Source organism: Coptis chinensis, chromosome 9 (assembly GCF_015680905.1).
Source record: "Coptis chinensis isolate HL-2020 chromosome 9, ASM1568090v1, whole genome shotgun sequence".
NCBI classification, from domain to species: Eukaryota; Viridiplantae; Streptophyta; class Magnoliopsida; order Ranunculales; family Ranunculaceae; genus Coptis; species Coptis chinensis.
The window spans coordinates 80,994,598-81,016,773 of NC_141464.1; the positions used below are offsets into that span (position 1 = coordinate 80,994,598).

At 35.3% G+C, this 22,176-nt stretch overlaps 1 protein-coding gene across 1 annotated transcript; it reads left to right on the top strand.

The window, feature by feature from the left end:
• The first annotated feature begins 326 nt into the window (after window positions 1–326).
• MCM3 (Minichromosome maintenance (MCM2/3/5) family protein) lies at window positions 327–5,395 on the top strand. The gene is made up of 17 exons (XM_086584227.1): window positions 327–491; window positions 579–691; window positions 776–984; window positions 1,076–1,206; window positions 1,288–1,526; window positions 1,628–1,864; window positions 1,963–2,117; window positions 2,195–2,403; window positions 2,567–2,729; window positions 2,814–2,998; window positions 3,142–3,201; window positions 3,305–3,397; window positions 3,489–3,670; window positions 3,867–3,932; window positions 4,032–4,173; window positions 4,374–4,462; window positions 5,060–5,395. Exons 1-16 carry the CDS (start codon window positions 426–428, stop codon window positions 4,428–4,430), a joined length of 2,307 nt encoding a protein of 768 aa, XP_086440353.1. The 5' UTR covers window positions 327–425; the 3' UTR covers window positions 4,431–4,462; window positions 5,060–5,395.
• The last annotated feature ends 16,781 nt before the right edge of the window (window positions 5,396–22,176 follow it).

Sequence of the window (22,176 nt, forward strand, 5' to 3'; positions counted from 1 at the left end):
TATGGTTTCAACAGTGTGAGACCGGTTGGACCGTTTGTTAGGCTTGGGTTGAAAATATTTTTTTTTTAGGAAATGACAAACTTGTAATATTTATATATTTTTTTCGGGTTGCCCAATGCAATTTGATGAGTTCCCCATTAAATCACCAATCATATTTGTCTTCCACTCTTCATTATCTAAAAAAGAAAAATAAATATATAACCTACGTGGAACATTAACAACAGCTGTAGACAGTTTGCAACCAAACACCCTGGAGTATGATAGTACTACCTCTATAACAATACATCTCCCGCCAAAACAACACTCTTTCCCGCCCAAAACAACTCCATTACAAGAAAAAGCCGCCAAAGCAAACAAACAACCACCCCTCTCTCTCTATCTCTCTCTCCATTACACACAAACCAGAAAACAAGACTACTCACAAAATGGACATCAGCGACGAATCCATGGCTGCTAACAAGCGGACATTCATGGAGTTTCTAGACCAAGACGTAAGTCAACCACTTAAAAATCCATTCTTTATCAAATTTTACATATTTTTAAGTCCATTTTAATAAATGTATCATGTTTTTTAATAGGTGGGCAAAGGTATTTACATGCAAGCAATTAGAAACATGATTGACTTAAGCCGTCGTAGACTAATCGTCGATATCTCTGATCTTTATGATTACAATGCTGAGTTAACTCGCAGGTTTGTGTTATAACTTTAATTTATTTACCGCCCCTTTATTTGTGTTTTGCATTTTTGTGATTTTTTGTGTTTTTTTTGTTTTAGGCTACTTAGGACACCAAGTGAATATTTACAACCGTTTTCGGATGCATTAACTGAAGTGACTAGGAATATTAATCCTAAATATTTGAAAGAAGGAGAACAAGTTCTTGTTGGATTTGAAGGACCTTTTGTTTCTAGAAGAGTTACGCCGAGGGATCTTCTTTCTTCGTTTATTGGGTCTATGGTTTGCGTTGAAGGGATCATTACTAAATGTATGTATATATGGTTTTTTTATTTGGTTTTGTTTTATTGGATTGAGTATGTGTTTGTAGTAACTAGACTTGTTTTTTTGGGTATCTGAAGGTTCTCTTGTAAGACCAAAGGTTGTGAAAAGTGTGCATTTCTGCCCTACAACGCGTGAATTTACATCGCGTGAGTATAGGGACATTACTTCATATGTTGGATTACCAACGGGTTCGGTTTATCCCACACGGGTATGTTGAATTGGTCAATGTCTTTGTATGTTAACTTTATTAAATAGTGGAAAGTTTGTTGAAACATGATTGTGGTTTCAGGATGAGAGTGGAAATTTATTGGTTACTGAGTATGGGTTATGCAAATATAAAGACCACCAGACTTTGTCTATGCAAGAGGTGCCTGAGAATTCTGCCCCTGGTCAGCTTCCACGAACTGTGGATGTTATTGTAGAGGATGACTTGGTGGATGCGTGCAAGCCTGGAGACCGTGTAGCGATTGTAGGGGTGTATAAAGCTCTTCCTGGTAAAAGTCAAGGCAGTGTGAATGGAGTATTCAGGTTGCTTCAATCTTCAGTGATATACTACTTCCGTTTATTTCCGTACTTCTTGTTATGCAATGTTATCTTTTGATTAAGCTTCTAGTAATGTTTTTCTGTAGGACCATCCTCATAGCTAATAATGTTTCTCTACTCAACAAGGAAGCAAATGCACCAAACTACACTACTGATGATCTCAAGAATATTAGAAAAATAGCTGAGAGGGAGGATGCATTTGAATTACTTGGTAACTCACTTGCGCCTTCTATATATGGGCATTCATGGATCAAGAAGGCAGTTATTTTATTGATGCTTGGTGGAATGGAAAAGAACTTGAAAAATGGGACTCACTTAAGAGGGTATGTTAGGTTTTCTTCTCTTTGCTTAAACATATTTATTTACTAAATAGTAGAATTGTTCAAATCCTTACTGACTTGTAGAATGTGCTTACATTTAGTGACATTAACATGATGATGGTTGGCGATCCTTCTGTTGCCAAGTCTCAACTTTTAAGAGCAATTATGAATATTGCTCCTCTAGCCATATCAACAACTGGTCGTGGTTCTTCTGGTGTTGGTTTAACAGCAGCTGTTACTTCTGACCAAGAAACAGGTAATTTCTTTTTCACGAGTTCGTATTACTATTAGCTGATTATAATGGTGCAAAACTATTTGTGCGCGTTTGATCAGGAGAAAGAAGACTAGAGGCAGGAGCAATGGTTCTTGCCGATCGAGGTGTTGTTTGTATTGACGAGTTTGACAAGATGAATGATCAAGATCGTGTTGCCATTCATGAAGTTATGGAGCAACAGACTGTAACTATTGCCAAAGCTGGTATTCACGCGTCACTCAATGCTCGATGTAGTGTGGTGGCAGCAGCTAACCCTATATATGGGACGGTAAGTCACACACTAATTCTAAGACAGTTTGTATCCTGTAACCATTCATCTATGATAAGGCTTTCTGTGAGACTTCATGCTGAAATATGTTTGTAATTGTTTTCGGTGACAATTGTCCTTCATGCTGTAAACCTGATTTTATGTTTTTTGTCTGAATACATAGTATGACCGCTCAATAACCCCAACAAAAAATATTGGACTGCCAGACTCGTTGCTTTCTCGTTTTGACTTACTTTTCATAGTGCTGGATCAAATGGATGCTGACATTGATACTCAAATCTCAGAGCATGTTGTGCGCATGCACCAATTTCGCTCAGCAGATAGAGGTAAGCAGAAAGTTTCTTTACGGATGTAGTAACTGTAGTGTTTACTTTTATTGTACAAGGCTGATGGAGTGACTTAATTTCAAGGTGGTGGGACCTCTAATGGAGAAGACGATACTGATCAGAATTCATCTGTCTTTGTCAAATATAACCGCCTGCTACATGGTAAGAAATCTGGAAGGGGGCGCAAGCGTGATACACTAACCATCAAATTTCTTAAAAAGTACATTCATTATGCGAAGCATAGGATTCAGCCAGAGCTGACAGATGAGGTATTCACATATATCCATTACTCTTCAAACATTGTCCCCAAATACATAGATAGTCCTCATTTATATGCCTTGAAACCGTCATGGATCAACCAAACATATGTTTATATAGTCCTGGAGTGAATTTAAATCGAGTTTCCTCTCAGGCGTCTGACCATATTGCCACAGTGTATGCGGAGCTTAGAAATGCTAGTTCAACTGCAACGGTAAGATTTGATAATTTAGAGTGCCAATCTAATTACCCAATTAAAAAATATTCTGTCTTTTTCTCTTGAATTGTATTCATATACTTCTGTTATTGCTCTGTAGTCTGGGGGAGGAACACTTCCAATTACTGCCCGAACACTAGAGACCATTATACGTCTCTCAACTGCTCATGCAAAGCTGAAGTTAAGCAAAAAGGTGCTTTGTTGAACTGATCCTTCATGTTATCTAGTATGTAATCTTATGCGTTGAAAGACGTGGGTTGAACTGATTCATCTGTCTTGTGTAGGTTGCAAAGGTTGATGTTGAAGCTGCTCTTAAAGTTCTTAATTTTGCTATATATCATAAGGAGTTGGCTGAGATGGAGGAACGTGAGCAAGAAAGGGAAAGGGAGCTGGGGAGGAAAAAGAAAGCTGATAATTCTGGCCGCAATAATGGAACTGACAATGGTGACACTGCTACGACTGCAGGGTGGGTATTTAAGACTCTAGACATGGTATTTAGGATGTCTTCCTTGGTTTAATGGTAGTTCTCAGATCTCAAAACCTGTATCATTTTCCATTTCTGGTGTCTCATAAATGTTAACATTAAACTCATATTCCCTCTCCAATACGTGTTAAAGCTTGGGTTTAATGTCATTTCCATTTTGCTTTGTTACTTTTACCAGTGAAACTGCAGATGCCATGGAAGTAGATGAACAGCCGGCAGGACAACCTAATATATCACCTGAAAGGTCTGCAAGCAAATGCATTGCATAAAAAGCATATTTACTTGATATTTTCGGCCTCTTATTATTCATTGTTGTATTTTTCTTTTCTCCCATGGCCTGCAGGGTGGAAGCATTTGGCACCACATTTGGACAGCATATGCGGGCAAATCACTTGGATCTTATATCTATTGCAGACATTGAACAAGTTGTCAACATGGGAGCAGCTGTTCACTATACAAGGGCAGAGATAACGATCCTATTAGAGGTAATTAAAACGATTTTCTAGGGCAGAAAGCATTGACAAATCTTTTGAAAGAGATCTTTTCGTCTGTGGAGGGAGTGGGGCACTTGATTTTCATTTTCTCTAGTAGAGGATCTTGTTAGTTTGAGGTTGCAGGTTTAACCCATCCTTTTAAAGGAGAAATGTGGTCATTGAAAGCATTTCCTTCTTGATGATTTGTGCAGAGATTGCAAGGAGATAACAGGCTGATGATAGTTGAAGAAATGGTGCATATGATGTGAAGTACTAGCAACAATTGCAACCCCGTGGCTAGGTAATATTTAAGGGCATTTTCATTTCTTTCTGTGAATTTTAAACAATAAACTGCTTCTTGTATATCTTATAAACCTCTGCCCAAACCTTCCGTGACACTTTTAGACCTGTAGTGGTTAATTTGGAACTTGTGAGAGGGAAATTGTTGTTTGATTTACTCTGCTTCATATGCATACTGAAATTACATACTTATGTTAAGTACAAGTGTTTTTGGGGAGTTTAACATGATGGACTTCACCCCCATTGGACCTGGACTCTCTCGTCAAGCAGAGCTTTTGCCAACACATACTGAAGACTCCTCAAATCACTTGCCTGTAGCATAAACTCCTCTGACATTTTATGCTTTTAGGGCAATCGGGCTCATTTATTCGGGGCCAGGGCATCCCGAGCTACCAAATAACTGGATGGGTTGATTTGCGTTGCATTTTCTATTCTCCCTTTGAACTGGGAAAAGTGAATTGCTTGGAATAGCATGAATGTTCAAACTCGTCAAGTTTTTGGAGATATGTCTCTTGGCGAGAACATCTTATTATTTTACATTGTCACTTCTGTTCATGTATGTGAAAGCATGTTAACTTTTTGCTAATCATTTGTCCAGGAAGTGTTAATGCAAGGTCAGTCTGAAAAAGAAGTCACGGCTGCTTGTAGATCATTATATTACTCGCGATGATAGCTAGTTTGACATTACAAACTAGGGACAAGGCCAGTGAATCAACTTGCACAAGGCGTTTCTCGCTACCAATATCATTAGACTAGTTGAGTCATTCAGAGTGCTTTCTGCTGTACCAATTCAATAACCCAAGGATTATATCTTGTTTCAAAGTTTTTAGATATTAATATTGTATATTCGACATTACCTGTTTTGATCTTATTCCATGATCAATATTTCACCTTGGATTACCTGTTTTGATTTTATACCATGATCAATATTTCACCTTGTGTTGCCAAATTTCATTTTTCAAAAATAGATGATGCCACTGAAATATCAACATAGACTTGTAAAAATACCTTTATCATCGTGGCGTCTTAGTTCTGGTCCCAAATGTTGTGTTTCATCAAGATGTAAAAATAACTTTATATATGGGAATCGGAAATTAGATGCAAATTTATTGAAAATAAATTTCGAAGAATAATTAACGAGAAATTAGAAACTAAATAGACTTTGATGATCTTACAAAGTGAATCATGTATAATTTTTTTAATGTCATGTTTGCAAAGATACTACATAAGGATTAATAGAAGTTGGTGTATAGGTATTACACACCACTTTGGATAATTAATGGGAAATAAAAAACCGGATGTAAATGCATTAAACTAATTTCAAATTAATAACTAATGGAAAATTGGAAACTTGATGCAAATGCATTAAATTAATATCAAATAATAATTAACAGGAAATCGGAAACTAGGTGCAATTGTATTGAACCAACCTCAAAGAATAACTAATGGGAAATCGGATACTGAAACAAATTGATTGAACTAACCTCAAAAAATTATTAATGAGAAATCGAGAAACTTGATGCAAATGTAACGAACTAACTTCAAAGAATAATTAATGGGAAATCATAACCTGAATGCAAATGCATTGACCTAACCACAATGAATAATTAAAGAAAAATTAGAAACTGGACGCAAATGCATGAAACTAACCTCAAAAATTAATTAACGAGAAATAAAAAAAATGGATGAAAACACATTGAACTAGCTTCAGAGAATAATTAACGGTAAATCAGAAACTGGATACCAATACATCAAACTGACCTCAAAGAATAATTAACGAAAAATCGGAAACTGGATACAAATGCATCAAACTAACCTCAAAGAACAATTAATGGAAAATTGGAAACTGGATGCAAATACATCGAACTAGCCTCAACAAATTATTAACGGGAAATCGGAAACTGGATGCAAATATATCGAACTAACCTCAAAGAATAATTAACGAAAAATCAGAAACTGGATGCAACGACATCGAGCTAACCTCATAGAATCATTAACTAACATGAAATCAGAAACTAAATGCAAATGTATCGAACTAATCGCAAATGCAATGAACTAACGAAAAATCGAAAACGGGATACAAGTGCATTGAACTGACCTCATAGAATAATTAATAGGAATCGAAAGTTGGATGCAACTACATCAAACTAACCTCAAACAATAATTAAAATGAAATAAAAAACAGGATGCATATGCATCGAATTAACGGGAAATGGAAATTGGATGCAAATGTAAGGAATTAATCTCAAAGGATAATTAACGATAAATCGTAAATTGGTTGCATGAAACTAACTCAATGAATAATGGAACTAACTTGATGAAATTGCATTGAATAATTAACAATAAATCATAAAACTGAATGAAAATGTGTTGAACTAACCTCACAGAATAAGTAATGGAAAATTGGATATAAATTCATTGAATTAATCTCAAAGAATAGTTAACAAGAAATCAAAAAATTGGATGAAAATGCGTTGAACTAACCTCAAAGAATAATTATGTAAAAATTGGATGCAAATGCATTGAATTAACATAAAAAAATAATTAATGAGAAATCAAAAATTGTATGCAAATGCATTGAATTAAGCTCAAAAAATAATTAACGGGAAATAAAAAAACTTTATGCAAATTCATTTGATATAACCTTAAAGTATAATGTTTGGATATGTAGTGGGAATGCCTCGACAAATATAGTTTTGTATTAAAAATGTTGTGTATCATATCTATTTTCGTACGATTGGGAATGGTCTGCTATTCTAGTAACTTGAATTTGATCTTCGTCTCATTGGGCATTCTCACAAAACTAGCTTCAATCAAAATTCTATTGTTGAATAACAAAATAAAGTAGAAGGGTTTTATCAAAGGTGGTTTATTTATTTATTTTTTATTTTATTGAAAGTGGGTTTTTCATGTTACAAGAAATTTGGGTTAGAGATCAATATAATATTCGATCATATCTCATAGTTCTACATAGTTACAAATAATTTTCAGAACAACTTAATATATAAAAACACACACATATATATAGACAAGCGTTTGAGCTGATAGACAACTACGAGTATATAGTTTGTCTTTTCGCTATCACTAAGTTATTGAAAATAAAATAGCTTTTAGTATGATCTCTGATTTATCATAAGTAAAAGTTACAAGATAAATATAATATAAATATATTTTTTTACTCATACATTAAAGCGAAAATAAAAATATATGTTTTTTTTCAAATCATAAAAAAAAAAAACATTTTCATATAACGGCACCCATTCGTAGTACGGGTTCAAAAACTAGTATCTACATATTTCTCTCGTTTAGATTATTTGATCGAACTAACCTCAAAAAATTATTAATGAGAAATCGAGAAACTTGATGTAAATGTAACGAACTAACTTCAAAGAATAATTAATGGGAAATCAGAACCTGAATGCAAATGCATTGACCTAACCACAATGAATAATTAACGGAAAATTAAAAACTGGACGCAAATGTATGAAACTAATCTCAAAAATTAATTAACGAGAAATAGAAAAATGGATGAAAACACATTGAACTAGCATCAGAGAATAATTAACGGTAAATCAGAAACTGGATACCAATACATCAAATTGACCTCAAAGAATAATTAACGAAAAATCGGAAACTGGATACAAATGCATCAAACTAACCTCAAAGAACAATTAATGGAAAATTGGAAACTGGATGCAAATACATCGAACTAGCCTCAACAAATTATTAACGGGAAATCGGAAACTGGATGCAAATACATCGAACTAACCTCAAAGAATAATTAACGAAAAATCGGAAACTGGATGCAACGACATCGAGCTAACCTCAAAGAATCATTAACTAACATGAAATCAGAAACTAAATGCAAATGCATCGAACTAATCGCAAATGCAATGAACTAACGAAAAATCGGAAACGGGATACAAGTGCATTGAACTGACCTCATAGAATAATTAATAGGAATCGAAAGCTGAATGCAACTACATCGAACTAACCTCAAACAATAATTAAAATGAAATAAAAAATAGGATGCATATGCATTGAATTAACGGAAATGGAAACTGGATGCAAATGTAAGGAATTAATCTCAAAGGATAATTAACGATAAATCGTAAATTGGTTGCAACTGCATGGAACTAACCTCAATGAATAATTAATGGGAAATCGGAAACTTGATGAAATTGCATTTAACTAACCTTAATGAATAATTAACAATAAATCATAAAATTGGATGAAAATGTGTTGAACTAACCTCACAGAATAAGTAATGGAAAATTGGATATAAATGCATTGAATTAATCTCAAAGAATAATTAACAAGAAATAAAAAAATTGGATGAAAATGCGTTGAACTAACCTCAAAGAATAATTATGTAAAAATTGGATGCAAATGCATTGAATTAACATCAAAAAATAATTAATGAGAAATCAAAAATTGTATGCAAATGCATTGAATTAAGCTCAAAAAATAATTAACGGGAAATCAAAAACTTTATGCAAATTCATTTGATATAACCTTAAAGTATAATGTTTGGATATGTATTAAAAATGTTGTGTATCATATCTATTTTCGTATGATTGGGAATACTCTGCTATTCTAGTAACTAGAATTTGATCTTCGTCTCATTGGGCATTCTCACAAAACTAGCTCCAATCAAAATTCTATTGTTGAACAACAAAATGAAATAGAAGGGTTTTATCAAAGGTGGTTTATTTATTTATTTATTTTATTTTATTGAGAGTGGGTTTTTCATGTTACAAGAAATTTGGGTGAGAGATCAATATAATATTCGATCATATCTCATAGTTATACATAGTTGCAAATAATTTTCAGAACAACTTAATATAAAAACACACACATATATATATAGACAAGCGTTTGAGCTGACAGACAACTACGAGTATATAGTTTGTCTTTTCGCTATCACTAAGTTATTGAAAATAAAATAGCTTTTAGTATGATCTCTGATTTATCATAAGTAAAAGTTACAAGATAAATATAATATAAATATATTTTTTTACTCATACATTAAAGCGAAAATAAAAATATATGTTTTTTTTTCAAATCATAAGAAAAAAAACATTTTCATATAACGGCACCCATTCGTAGTACGGGTTCAAAAACTAGTATCTACATATTTCTCTCGTTTAGATTATTTGGCATCTGCAGACTCTTTCATAAATTCTCTTCTCACCTAAAAGGTTTTACCTATAAACTTAGGGAGCCTGATTTTTTTTGGTAATTTTAGGGAGCATGATTTGATATCCTAGTATAGCAAGAACAACAGGTAATTTTAGGGAGCATCAATTCTCTTCTCACTAAGTTATTTGCTCTCATATTCCATCAGAATTGATGGTTATGTTTCTTGAATTGATCACATTAGGTAGGATAAGGTGAAGAAGAAAAAACAATATATATTTGAGACTGATATACAGACTAATATATTATTGATTATTGAAAGAAAAAAAAAAAAACAATAGACCAATATATATTGTGAGCGAATTTGTGGACAGACTTGTCCACAAACAGCAGCTCATTGGTCCAAATTATTTTAGAGCACATAAACATGTTTTTGGGGCACCAACTCCACCAATCAGCACTTGCTGTTTCGTGGACATCAAATAGTAGCCTGTCCACAAAGTTATTCTGATATATATTTGGATTACACAACATATTCTACGGGGCTAACAAGGGTAGGCCCTCCCTGTATCTATTGACTATTGTCGTACTACAAACAACCATATTGATGAGATCCTCCTAATCAAGTTATTCGATCATCAGAGCAAACAATATAGACAAAGCTGAAAACAACAAAGAAGGATCGAAAGGGAAAACCCCATTATCACGATAGAACTTGATACGATAATTAAAATCTTTACGGTTTTGTTGATCCCTCCTCCATTATTGTTTTGAGGAGGATAATACATTGTGGTGGTGGATGGAGGGGTTTGGAGCAGTGTGGTGGATGGAGTACTAGTTGGTGGTGGGGTGAGCCATGGTGGAGGAGGAGGATATAAAGGTAAGAGATTCCGAGAAGCAGTGTAGGTGGGGTAGTAGGCAAGGATGATAAAGAGGAAGGAGAAGAAGTAAACAAGAGAAGAAGTCATTTTGGGATTCACAACTCTGAAATCAATATTGTTCACTCAACCCAACTCCGGTGATCACAATTATTTATAGTACTAAGTAAGCCTTGATTTTAGAAATGCGTTCACTATTAAATCGAATAGAGACTTGCCCGCATGTCTTTGTGTTTAATGAGTTTGTATGTACTGGAATTTAAAATTCTTGTAAATCAACCGATAGTTTCCACAATAAAATAATGATGCCCATCTCAACACTAAACCCTTCACTCATCAACCTCAAAACTTATTGGATAACCCGTATCACTCAAATCAACCACAAATTAGACCAATCTATGAATCCATGCGTTACTCTGTCCTCTCATGAAGAACTGTCAAACTCATGGTTGTATTGCGTTACAGAAGAAAAAAATATTTGCAGAGAATGACAGTAAGTTAAGTGGGCCTTCTTTGATTCTCTCTCTCACAAGGAACGAGTTGCCGCCTGTAATTGACTTTTTTTTTTCGGGTTGATAATGTGGTTTTAAAGGTACTTAAAAGTTGTAGAGATTCTAAGTGGGTTCGATTGGTTCGCTAAGCATAAAAAAGTCAGCTCAAGCTAAATAAAAAATCGGGTACTTGTTTTATTCGATATATTTATATGCAATTGCACCTATTTCTATTTCCATATAAGCGCGCACAAAATAATATTTAGTAGCAAAATGCAAATAGGCAGTTGTTGTAACAAGTTGTAATTATGTGCACTATATAAGTAGTTTCCATGACATCCAATTGCAGCTAAAAAAATTGTGTAAATAGATGCAAATACAAGAGAGGCGGTTTGTGAAAAAAAGAAATAGATGATAATGTAACCAACTTTACATTTTTTTGCCTTGGGTTTACCAAATAAGGAAGTTAGATGCAATACAATCACATGCCATTTGCAGCCATTTGTCATTTAGTTTTCGGTTCACAAAAAACCAAACATAGCAAAAATCAGATTTGTTACCATCACAAAAAACTAATAAATTGGGCATCTTGGCCTGTAAACATTGACACGTGTCTATTTCTTTGGCATATTCATTTGTTAGCGTGTGAGATTAATTATAACTAGATTGACGCCACGCACGTTGTGCGGTTTGGTTAAAGCATCAAAGGTAATATCGTCAATCTACTAAAAAAACAGGGGGTAACATAGTCAAAACAAAAAATGACTAAAAATTTTAGAGATACATAATTTTTTTTTTTCACTATTTTGGATTTGTAGATGAAAGTCCCGGACACAAAAAGTAGTTTATACTAGATTTTGAACCTGGGCATCACAAAAAGATCTTTTAGGCATCTTTCGTGATGTAAAAGAAATATTTTATTATGATAGTTTTTATATTTAAAAAAATTATCTAATTCAAGCACAAAATGTGTATTGTTTAAAGACTCCTAAAAGTATAAGCAACTAACCCAAACCAATGAGGGCATGAGGCAAAGGCAAAAATGACTAAATTACTAATTTTACTATCATCACTTGAAGTTTCCAAGTTGAAGTAGAGTTTACAAAAAAAAACTTTCAAAACCATTATGCTTATTCTTGTGACCGCTCATGAGGGGCATCTTGAGTTCTAATTTTCAGAGAGCTTGAGAACATGAACTAATTTTTAGAAGGTCAACACAGTCTTTTCGTGTATTTTTACTTCTTCCTTTAGTAAATCTTATCGCTTCAAATAGTTTTTGTAAGGGAAAAGAGATAAAGACTTCCCCTTTTTGGGTGGTTCCTGAGGACACTAGTTGGAACGGAGGCACTTCTCTGTCCAGCATGGATCTTTCAGAGTTTGAACAAACCCTAGCACCAAGGGGAGCGATCACTTAATGCGAAACACCTAAAGAACAGCCTCAAAACCAACAAACAAGAGTCTTGATCCTAAATAATGATGAAGTCGCAGCAAAAATAACCGGCCGGCAACAATGAAGGAATGTCCTATGCGGATAAAGCAAGGGAGAGAATGACAAACTATAGATTTGGAATCTCTGCCATTGCCAAGCAAGAGAGGGGACACTTTAGCAATCAAATTATCAGCCAAAGCAGTAGAAAAAGGTTTAGAGGCTTGCAAATATGCGCTAGTAACAAGACTAGACATGGAAAACCTGAACTTGGAGAATGCTAGAGCTGAAGCTAACAACAAATGGGGTATGAATGAAGAGGTTAAGATTTCACCACTAGGCAAGGGATATCTAATGCTGCAATTTAAGAATGAAATAGACTTAAAAAAAGTGAGTTTCGGTGAACCTTGGTTTCTTGGTTCTCAACTCCTTAGACTTTCACCATGGACTCCAAACTTCAACATAGACACTCATAGGCACTCAACTACCCTTGTTTGGGTGAAATTTCCTGGACTCAGTTTTGAATACTGGGAGGTGGAGAGTCTTATGGCTATGGGAAGAACTGTCGGAAATCCTATTCGAGTAGACAAGAACTCACTGGAAAGAAATAACGGATACTATGCAAGTGTGCATGTAGATATAGATATGTCCAAAGCTGTTCCTGATAAAATCCTAGTAGAAGTTGAGGGTACCAATATTGAATTCTGGCACGAGGTTCAATTAGCCAAATTGCCAAAATTTTGCAACCATTGCAAAATTGTGGGTCACATGGTGGGAGAATGCGGAGTCCTCGAGAAAGATCTGAATGCAGTTCCTACAGTTACAAATCCTAAAGAAGGAGGTGAAAAGGAGAGACAAATGAGCAAAAACCAAAAGAAAAGATAGAGGCAAAAAGAAAAACAACCTGAAGCACACATTGTAACGAAGACTACTTTAACCCCAAATGAAGTTATGGAAGTAGTGATGCTGGATAAGGACCAAGAAGTTGGAAAAGATGGGGGGACATATAATAATATGGACACTGATGGGGAGGCAGAAGACAGTTCAAAATATGAAGAGGATTCCGAAACAGTGGGCAGTGAACAGGGTTTTGAGGATGCAGTTGATTCAGCACAAGAGATGGCGGTGAGTATAGACACTGATCAGGACAAAGGAAATATGGAACACAGAGATCAGGGAAGTATGTCCAGTGCGCTAGTGATTCATGATCCTCAAGAAGAGGTCATAAGGGCACATAAAGCAATAGATTCAGCTTGGAGAAATCTGGTAACATAGGCGCAGGCGCTTTTAAGTGAGCCTGAGCCTCCAATGAAGTGATAATAGATAGTATTGTCTTTGCATGAGCGAGTAGAGAAGCATCTCCGGTGATTGAGACAAGGAATTATTTTGTCGGTTTACTTGAGGAAGAACAATCCAGGGGAATCACAGATGTAGGAACAAGTTCTTAAAGAGTCTCAAGTGAAAGGGAACCGCAAAGCAAAGTGATTTACCCAAAACACTTGCGGGGAGCAAGGAAGCCTAAGAAAACGAAAAGAAGTGTTTCTCATCCTTCTACAAGATCAAGAGCAATGCAAGCACCCTCCTCCACACCCTCAATATGAAGATTTTATATATGTTGGAATGTTAGAGGTGTTCGTAAGGAGAAATCTTTAGTGAGAATAAAAGAGATGTTAGCTTAATTTCAACCCGGACATTGTATGTTTGATGGAACCACTAATCAAGCCGACAAATAATTATGTCCTTCGCTTAAGACCTGACTTATTTAGATTATAATTTTGTGCACAATGACACCGATGATTGAAAGGGTAATATTTGGCTCTTATGGAGAAGAGGTTTGAATGTACTTTTGGTGCAAGCCTCAACCACGCCAGACATCAGATCGGTGGAAGGTTGTTTTATTTCTACCGTTCATGCTAGTTGTTTGGCGAATAAGAAAAGTTTTGTGGATCGAGTTAGAATATGTCAAACCTAATGCTCCATGGATTGTGGTTGGAGATTTTAATGTTGTAATCGCTTTCAACGAAGAAAAGAAAGGAGTTCGACCGCCACGACCCAAGGTCGCCCTGCAGGCCGGATTTTCACAACTGGGTAAATCAAAATGAACTCATTCAAAGCGATTATGTGGGAAGCAAGTTCACTTGGTTCAACAATCAGAAAGGAGAAAGAAGAGTAATTGCAAGGTTAGACAGAATGTTTTTCAATGAAGAATGGCTATTGAAGTTCGAAGGATGGAGATACAAGGTGGGTAGCAGAACAGGATCAGATCATGCACCTCATATGGGAAGTATGACCAATATTTCCAAACCTGATAATATTCCATTCAGATTCAATATTGCGTGGACGTCTCATCAAGATTTCAAGAGGTTGGTGCAAGAGAAATGGCCAGGTTTCGTGAGAGGCTCCCCCATTTACCATTTCACTCAAAAACTAAAGATGCTTAAGATAGAGTTAAGAGAGTGGAACAAGTTTGCCTTCGAAGATATTGAACAGAGAGTTGTTTCTGCAAAAATGGCAATGGAGGAAGCACAGATAAAGACAATGAAAACCCAAGTAATATTGCATGGTATGAAGAAATGGTCAACAAGGAAGCTCTTTTAGAAGAAGCCTATTCAGTTAAGGACACTTACTGGAAGATGAAAAGTAAAGCCAATTTGGATGATTGTGTAGTGAAAGAAACACAGCCTATTATCATAGGCTATGTAAACTCAGGCTTTCAAAGTCCATGTTCTTAGAAATACAAAATGAAGAGGGAATGGTTTTATCGAATCAGGAGGACATAAAGCAATATGTAGTAGCATACTACACTGAAAAATTCAAGAAGAAGGAGACCTCGATCAGTGAGGACCTACTCAATCTTATTCCGCAGAGTGTGTCTCAAGAAGTAAATGAATTTCTATGCTCAGTCCCCACTCCTCTAGAAATATTAGAAGCGGTAAAAGCCATGAACTCTGATAGCTGCCCCGGTCCAGATGGCTATCAAGGGCATTTCTATGTCAGCTCTTGGGAGATAATAAAGAAGGATGTCATCGAGGCGGTGGTGTCGTTTTTCAAGGAAGGTATTATTACTATTGGAGCCAATGCATGTTTTATATCTTTGATTCCAAAAGATAAAAGCTCTTTAAAGCTATCATAGTTTAGACCAATTTGTATGAGTAACTTTATCATCAAGTTGTTTTCTAAGATCATGCAACTCGACTTAATGTTCATATCTCCGAATGGTTTCGGTGAACAAAGTGGCTTCATACAAGATAGATCTTCACAATGCAAGCAAGTATCTGCTTAGCATTTGAAATGATAAATGCCCTCGACAACAAGACAGAAGGGGGGAGTATAGCCATCAAAGTGGATATTTCCCTGCCGCACGACACCATGAGTTGGGAGTTCCTCAATACAGTCATAGAAAATTTTGGTTTTTGTCAGAAGTGGATTAGCATGTCTCAAGCTATCCTCAAATCGGCAAGGCTATCTGTTTTGATTAATGGTGGACCGGTGGGTTATATTCCAGTAGAGAGGAGATCCCTTATCTCCCCTCCTTTTTGCTTTAGCCAAAGACTCTTTGAGTAGAAGTCTAAACAAGCTTAGGGAGTTAAAACTTACTCGACCTCTAACTAAAGCTAAAGTTATTCCATCCCCTCACATCTCTTGTACGCGGATGACATTATTATTTTCTCAAAAGGGGATGGAGAAAGCATTGAAAATATTGCACAACTTCTAGAGACTTATCAGATGGCTTCAGGGCAAATTATGAATAAAGAGAAGAGCAAACTATTTGCAGGTGGTATGCACTGGACTAGACAAAGAGAAATCCAAGCGATACTGGGTGTCGAAGGTGGAACTCTTCCAGAGAACTATCTAGGGGAAACCGTTGTTTCAGAGAAGGGTACATAAAGCAGCAGTGGGTCCTCTTTTAGACAAGATCAAGAAGAGAGTGACTGGGTGGAAAGGGAAGCTTCTCTCTTTTCAGGGAAGGAGTATTATTATAGTGAAATCGGTGCTCACCAGTATACCAGTATACAACATGGGTGTCTATAAATGGCCAGTAAGTACCATTATGGAGGTTGAAAAAATTCAAAGGAATTTTTTATGGACTGGTAATCCCACCACGAAGAAATTAGTGACTGTAGCTTGGAACAAGGTGTGCAAACCTATCTCGGAAGGAGGCTTGGGTATTAGGAAATTAAAGGAGATGAACTTGGCATTGATTATGAAACTGTGCTGGCATATGCTTACTAAAGAGGATGAGTTTTCTGTTTTTATGAGAAGCAAATATATGACAAGAGATGGTGAACCTATTGAATATTACACTCAATCCACTGTATGGCCAAGTTTGAAATGGACTTGAAAAGAAATAAAATCTAGGAATCAATGGGTCATTGAAGATGGAACAAAGATAGATTTATGGAGAGATAACTAGTGCAGGCAACAATCTATTCAAACAAATCTTCAGTTAAGTCCAAAGCAGCTGAAACGATGTAGGGCTACTGTGAGTCACATTATTTCAGATGGAAGCTAGGTGGGTGATACCAACCCATTTGAAAGATTTGATGGCAGCAGCAGGTATGCCTCACCTACATAGAAACAATCTGTCATCGAAAGACTATAGAATTTGGAAGCCAGATCAGAAGGGAATGTTCTCGGTGAGGTCAACATATGAGGAAATTAGATTTAAAAATCAAAAGGTATGGTGGGATAAATTTCTTTGGAATTCTTATGTTAACCCAAAACTCTCGGCCATTGCTTGGAAGCTTCTACATAAATGCGCTGCAACAGACACATACTTAAAAGGCAAAGGGATAAAAGGCGTCTCTAAATGCTACTTGGGATGCGATAGAGAAGAAGACTTGCAACATGTTATTTGGGAATGCAGTTTTTCAAGGCAACCTTTGGGACTGGTTAGCTGAGATGTTTAACTTCAGTAAGGCGTTCTCTAACTTTAAAGAGGGTCTGCTTATGAGTAAGAATCAAAGTCCGATCATCAAGCACTTATGGAATGCGGCAGTGGTGGTTGGCATGGTTATAATGTGGGTGCACATAAATGGAATTGTTTTCGAGGAAAAGGAAAAAAATATGTCAGAATGCAAAGCAAATATTAAGAAGCAGATTCATTACTCTTATGCTCTATCAAAGGGACACAGTTGGCACTCAGATATGGAAGTACTTCAAAGATGGAACTTGACGCCAAAGTTCCCAAAAGTACCGAGAATCAAAGACTATAAATGGAATCCCCCAGATGATGGCATCATAAAGGTAAACACTGATGAGGCCTCACATGGCAACCCAGGTCCTGCTGGATACGGATAAGTTTATCGGAATAGTAATAGTGAAGTGTTGTTGGTGGTTTGCAAGAACATAGGGATGGTGACGAGTTATGTGGCAGAGGTTATGGGAATTATAGAAAGTATAGAAGTGGTTATTGACAAGGGTTGACACAAGCTATGGATAGAGTCTGACTCAAAGGCTAGGCGACAGTCATCGCTTTTGGTACTTCAGAGCTTCCGTGGGAAGTGAGACCTCGTTGGGAGACTTGTAAACAGAAGTTGAGCTATGTGTTGATCTCACATACGTGGCGTGAAGTTAACTTCTCAGCTGATCAAGTTGCAACACATAGTCTGACCCTCAACCTACAAGAACAAGTTCTTTATCCAGGTAAACTAGCATAGATTTCCAAGTGGGAAATGCCAGATTTTGTGTACTTCAAATTTGATTAAGGTTAATTATGAACCATTTCCTAATTAAGCCAACCTTTTGTAATTTTATTTCATGGTAATATAATTTGCTAACTTAGAAAAAAAAAAGAGACTTGCATTGCTTGGAAAGATAGATGCGAACCGGATATGTCATCCCTCCAAACCCCCAAAACATTGCACGATATATTGTTCAAATTGCATTTTTTTAGTATTGCCAACTTGTTTCATATGTTTGAATTGAGACTATTGAAAGTCATACTGGATTCGACTTACATATAAATCGACTTTAATAGTTGGTACTTTAATGGGTTTTGGGCTTGGCTATTATAATTGGTCCAAACTCAGTTGTTATTAGAGTGAAGAGTTTGTGTTTCTTGAGTTAGAGCATGTGTCCTGGTGTCTCCTATTTCGACCTTTTTTCGTGAAACCCGTGTCCAATTTTTTAGTTGAAACTTGAAATTGAGAATTAAGTTATTACTTCATTTCTCTTTGGATTAATTTGAAGTTATTATATTCTTTTTGGATTTTTAAATTGCTTTTATGTACTTCATTAGTTGCATTCGTCTCCTTCAACAATTATTTTTCGTTCTTCTTGTGTTATTGCAGGTATTTATTTGATATATTTGTTTTTAAATATATTTTTTAGTGCAATCAGTAAATCCGCTCTAGAGAATTGGTAATTGATTAAATATGTAGTAATGTATAGTATATTGTTGCATTGTTTATTGTTTCCTTGGAAATATACTACTTCGTTGACCATCCCACCTCAGCACCTCTTTAACCTGTCTAGTATTTTAGTTCACAGTAATGTTGATATAGGTAACAGTTCGGTTGTTGAATTGTTTAAGTAACATTGATGCTATGGGATGTTCTGAGAAGCCCATTCTTTTTTTGTTGAGATTTTTAAACTAATATGCCAGATAAGTTGTTTCTGTTCTAGAGAAAGAAAATTTTGTTCTCCAATCTTTATTATACTTGGGTGTGTGTAATGTATCGTGTATCACTGTATTAGTGTATATCATTGTATATATTTGCATGAATGTTGCTTTGAGTAATCGGTATACATGCTCCGTTTCTACATCCAAAATAAGGTCAAATAATTAATGAGGTCTTATTCTCACATTTTAATGATTCAACTACATTGTACATCCAGGATAATTTAGATATATATATCTCAATTCCTGTCTAGATGTTGTTCTTAAAACCGCCACATACAATTGCCCATGTGTGAAAACTATAATAGATTCACATGAATTTCCAATCTAAATTTCCTAGTACCTTGGAAAGTAGTGGAGGGTTTTATGATTTTGGCAAGTCTTGTGCTATTAGTAATAAAATTTTTTGTCAAAAAGTTGGGATTGGAGAGCTTTGGAAGTTTCAAGTGTCCTTGTTGTTGTCAATCGGTGGAATGCCACCTAGCTTAGCAGTCTACCTTCGCGTGCCTTTTGCCAATTGAACGGAGTACATCTATCCGTGAGTTATAAGTTTTAAAGAACTTAAGCTTCTAACTTTAATATTACCCCTCTTTGCAGAGCTTTTTTTCCATATCTCATGGCCTTCACTTTGCAGAGATATTAACCATTAGGTTCCCCTAGTTCAGCATGGCTAAAGAGTATTGTGCGTAACCAGCTAAGATTAAGTATGGTGTCAGAGAAATTGTTGAAGACTCCTACACAAATTGCTCTTAGTTGGGGACTCCAAATGGTAACAGTGTGCTGCCTAAGAGGCATGGATGATGGAGAATATTTACTGCTTTGATTGGTTGATTCCTGAGGACTCTTTTGTGAAGTTCTCTTAAATTGAACATGCAATAACTAACTAATCTCTTGTAATACTGTTTTGGAATTGTAGGTAGATTTTGTTCTTTGCGTGCTCTGACTACACTTAATCAATCATTGCATGTTGTCTACTTATGCATCTGAAGCCATTTATTATTTCTTATTATTCAGAAAATAGGATCCCAACATGTTAGTTATTCATCTGTGCTTATTGACTCGTCTTCTACTTGTTTGGATGTGTGTTTGGTGGTGTTGTTCATAAAATTAATCTATAATTTCTAGACATCAAAATTACGTATGTTGTAGTAGGCATATAGTACTATTTATGTCTTGATGTGGTGGTCAGACACTATATATTAACTTTGTTTTTTGTTTGAAATAATTGTAAACTTACCAAATGGTTGCATGACAATATTTTGATGCATTGAGTGAGAAGGTGTTGCAAAAGATTGGTTTGGGAATTGATACGCAAGGTAATGTCCATATATAAGGAGTCCAATTCAATAACCGACTTTATAACTTAGTTATCATTAAAAATGATTAAAAGTTTGGCTTTTCATGTACGGCCTACCACGATCCTCGGTTGACTCTTCTTCAGTTTCCAGTTCTTCAAAATCATCAACCAATTTGTATAACTACCGAGTTGGGTTCTTCTTCTACCCATATCGAATAGAACATATTGAGCAAAATCTTATTCATTTCATATAAAATGAGCAAAACTGTGAGTCATCTGTCTCCATTGTTTGATTTTTTTTCTATTTTATTACATTTCATATATTAGAGGACCTATATTTGTATTTAGTCCACTAAAAAATGATTCTATCATTGATGCATCCGCAATTCAATATGGATGGATATATACCACATATATATGCCTCTCTTACTCTCATTTTTCCCTATAATTTAATTTTTTTATTACTTGAACGATCAATTCTCCTTTTTTTTCCCGCCTTATCCCTAAGGCTAATAAGATTTAAACTTCCTCTATAGATCGAGAGTTTCATAATAGGAAATGCTTCATTTTGATAGATTTTACATTTAAAATTTTTACGATCTAATTCAAGCACAAAATGTGATGCTTTAGTTAAACCCTTTCAATATACAGAAGGTTTTAACTATGCATTTGGTAGCCACTCCTGACACCACACGTGAACACCCCAACTAATACATCACAATTAATCTATGTAGGTACAAACTGTAGCAAACACTTATAAGTTATAAGTTATAAGTACAAAATATTTAAGTTTTTTTTATCTCGCCCAGTCCCCTTAATATTAAACTTGATAGTTTAATTCGAGTTTTTTTGGCCATCTCAACAATTAAGAGTCTCCTTGTGTATTTGCCATACTCAATTTATCTTCTTCTTTATTTCTTTCGTATATATTTTAAATAAATTATGGTATTTTTCCAAGTTACAGTTGGTCGATCTCATCCCTAGCGGTATTCTGGCTACCTGTCAATATTGCAAAATATGTATTTATTTGGACCAAGTGTATCCTATACTCCAATGCGCCTATCATCAGTCTATCCCATGTGTCCCATTCCCCAAGCCCCTTTGACGTCCCAGCAAAAGCCCCATTTCCAGTCAAGGTTTTTGTGATGTTATGTCAAATGGATTCTACGTTAAAATGGAACCTACACACGTACATAACATAATTTCTAGACTTTTTCATGATTTTTTGACAAACACACAATTTCTCTGAGTCAATTAGAGAAATTATATAATAGGAAAACACAAAACGGGACTCTATATGCTAGGCAACACAATTTTGTTTGCTTAATTTTTGGTTCCGATCAAAAAGTTATTTAACTGGCAATGAGGTTACTTGGCCACAACAATAATGATCTTCTTTTCTTTAATTCCAACATGAAATATCAAAATCTATTCACAATAGCGGATGGAGATGTCTTGGTGCCAAGTCTTGCTTAATTCAATGCAATAGTCATTCTTTTACAACTTTGAATTTAATTAGTGTGTTTCATTTCAAGTCTCATTATGCACATTTATTTTGGTGGTGTCAATGCCTACAATTTTATGACGACATCCTCTTTGCTAGTTAAATATAATTATTTTTGTGGAATTTGTAGGGTAATTTCTTTCCTATTTTTGAGGAAATAATAGTTAGTTAAAAATAATTATGTTTTAGGAAATAATTGTACATACTAATTTGAATTGCACTGAAGTTTGGAGAGTTGTACTAAAATAGGAAACCATGTGGTCGTAAGTAACCACTATTTTGAAAAGTGAAAATTGTATCAAACTCTTTAAAGAGTCCACTTGGCATGGTAGAAAGCTATTTAGGAGAGAGAAAAAGT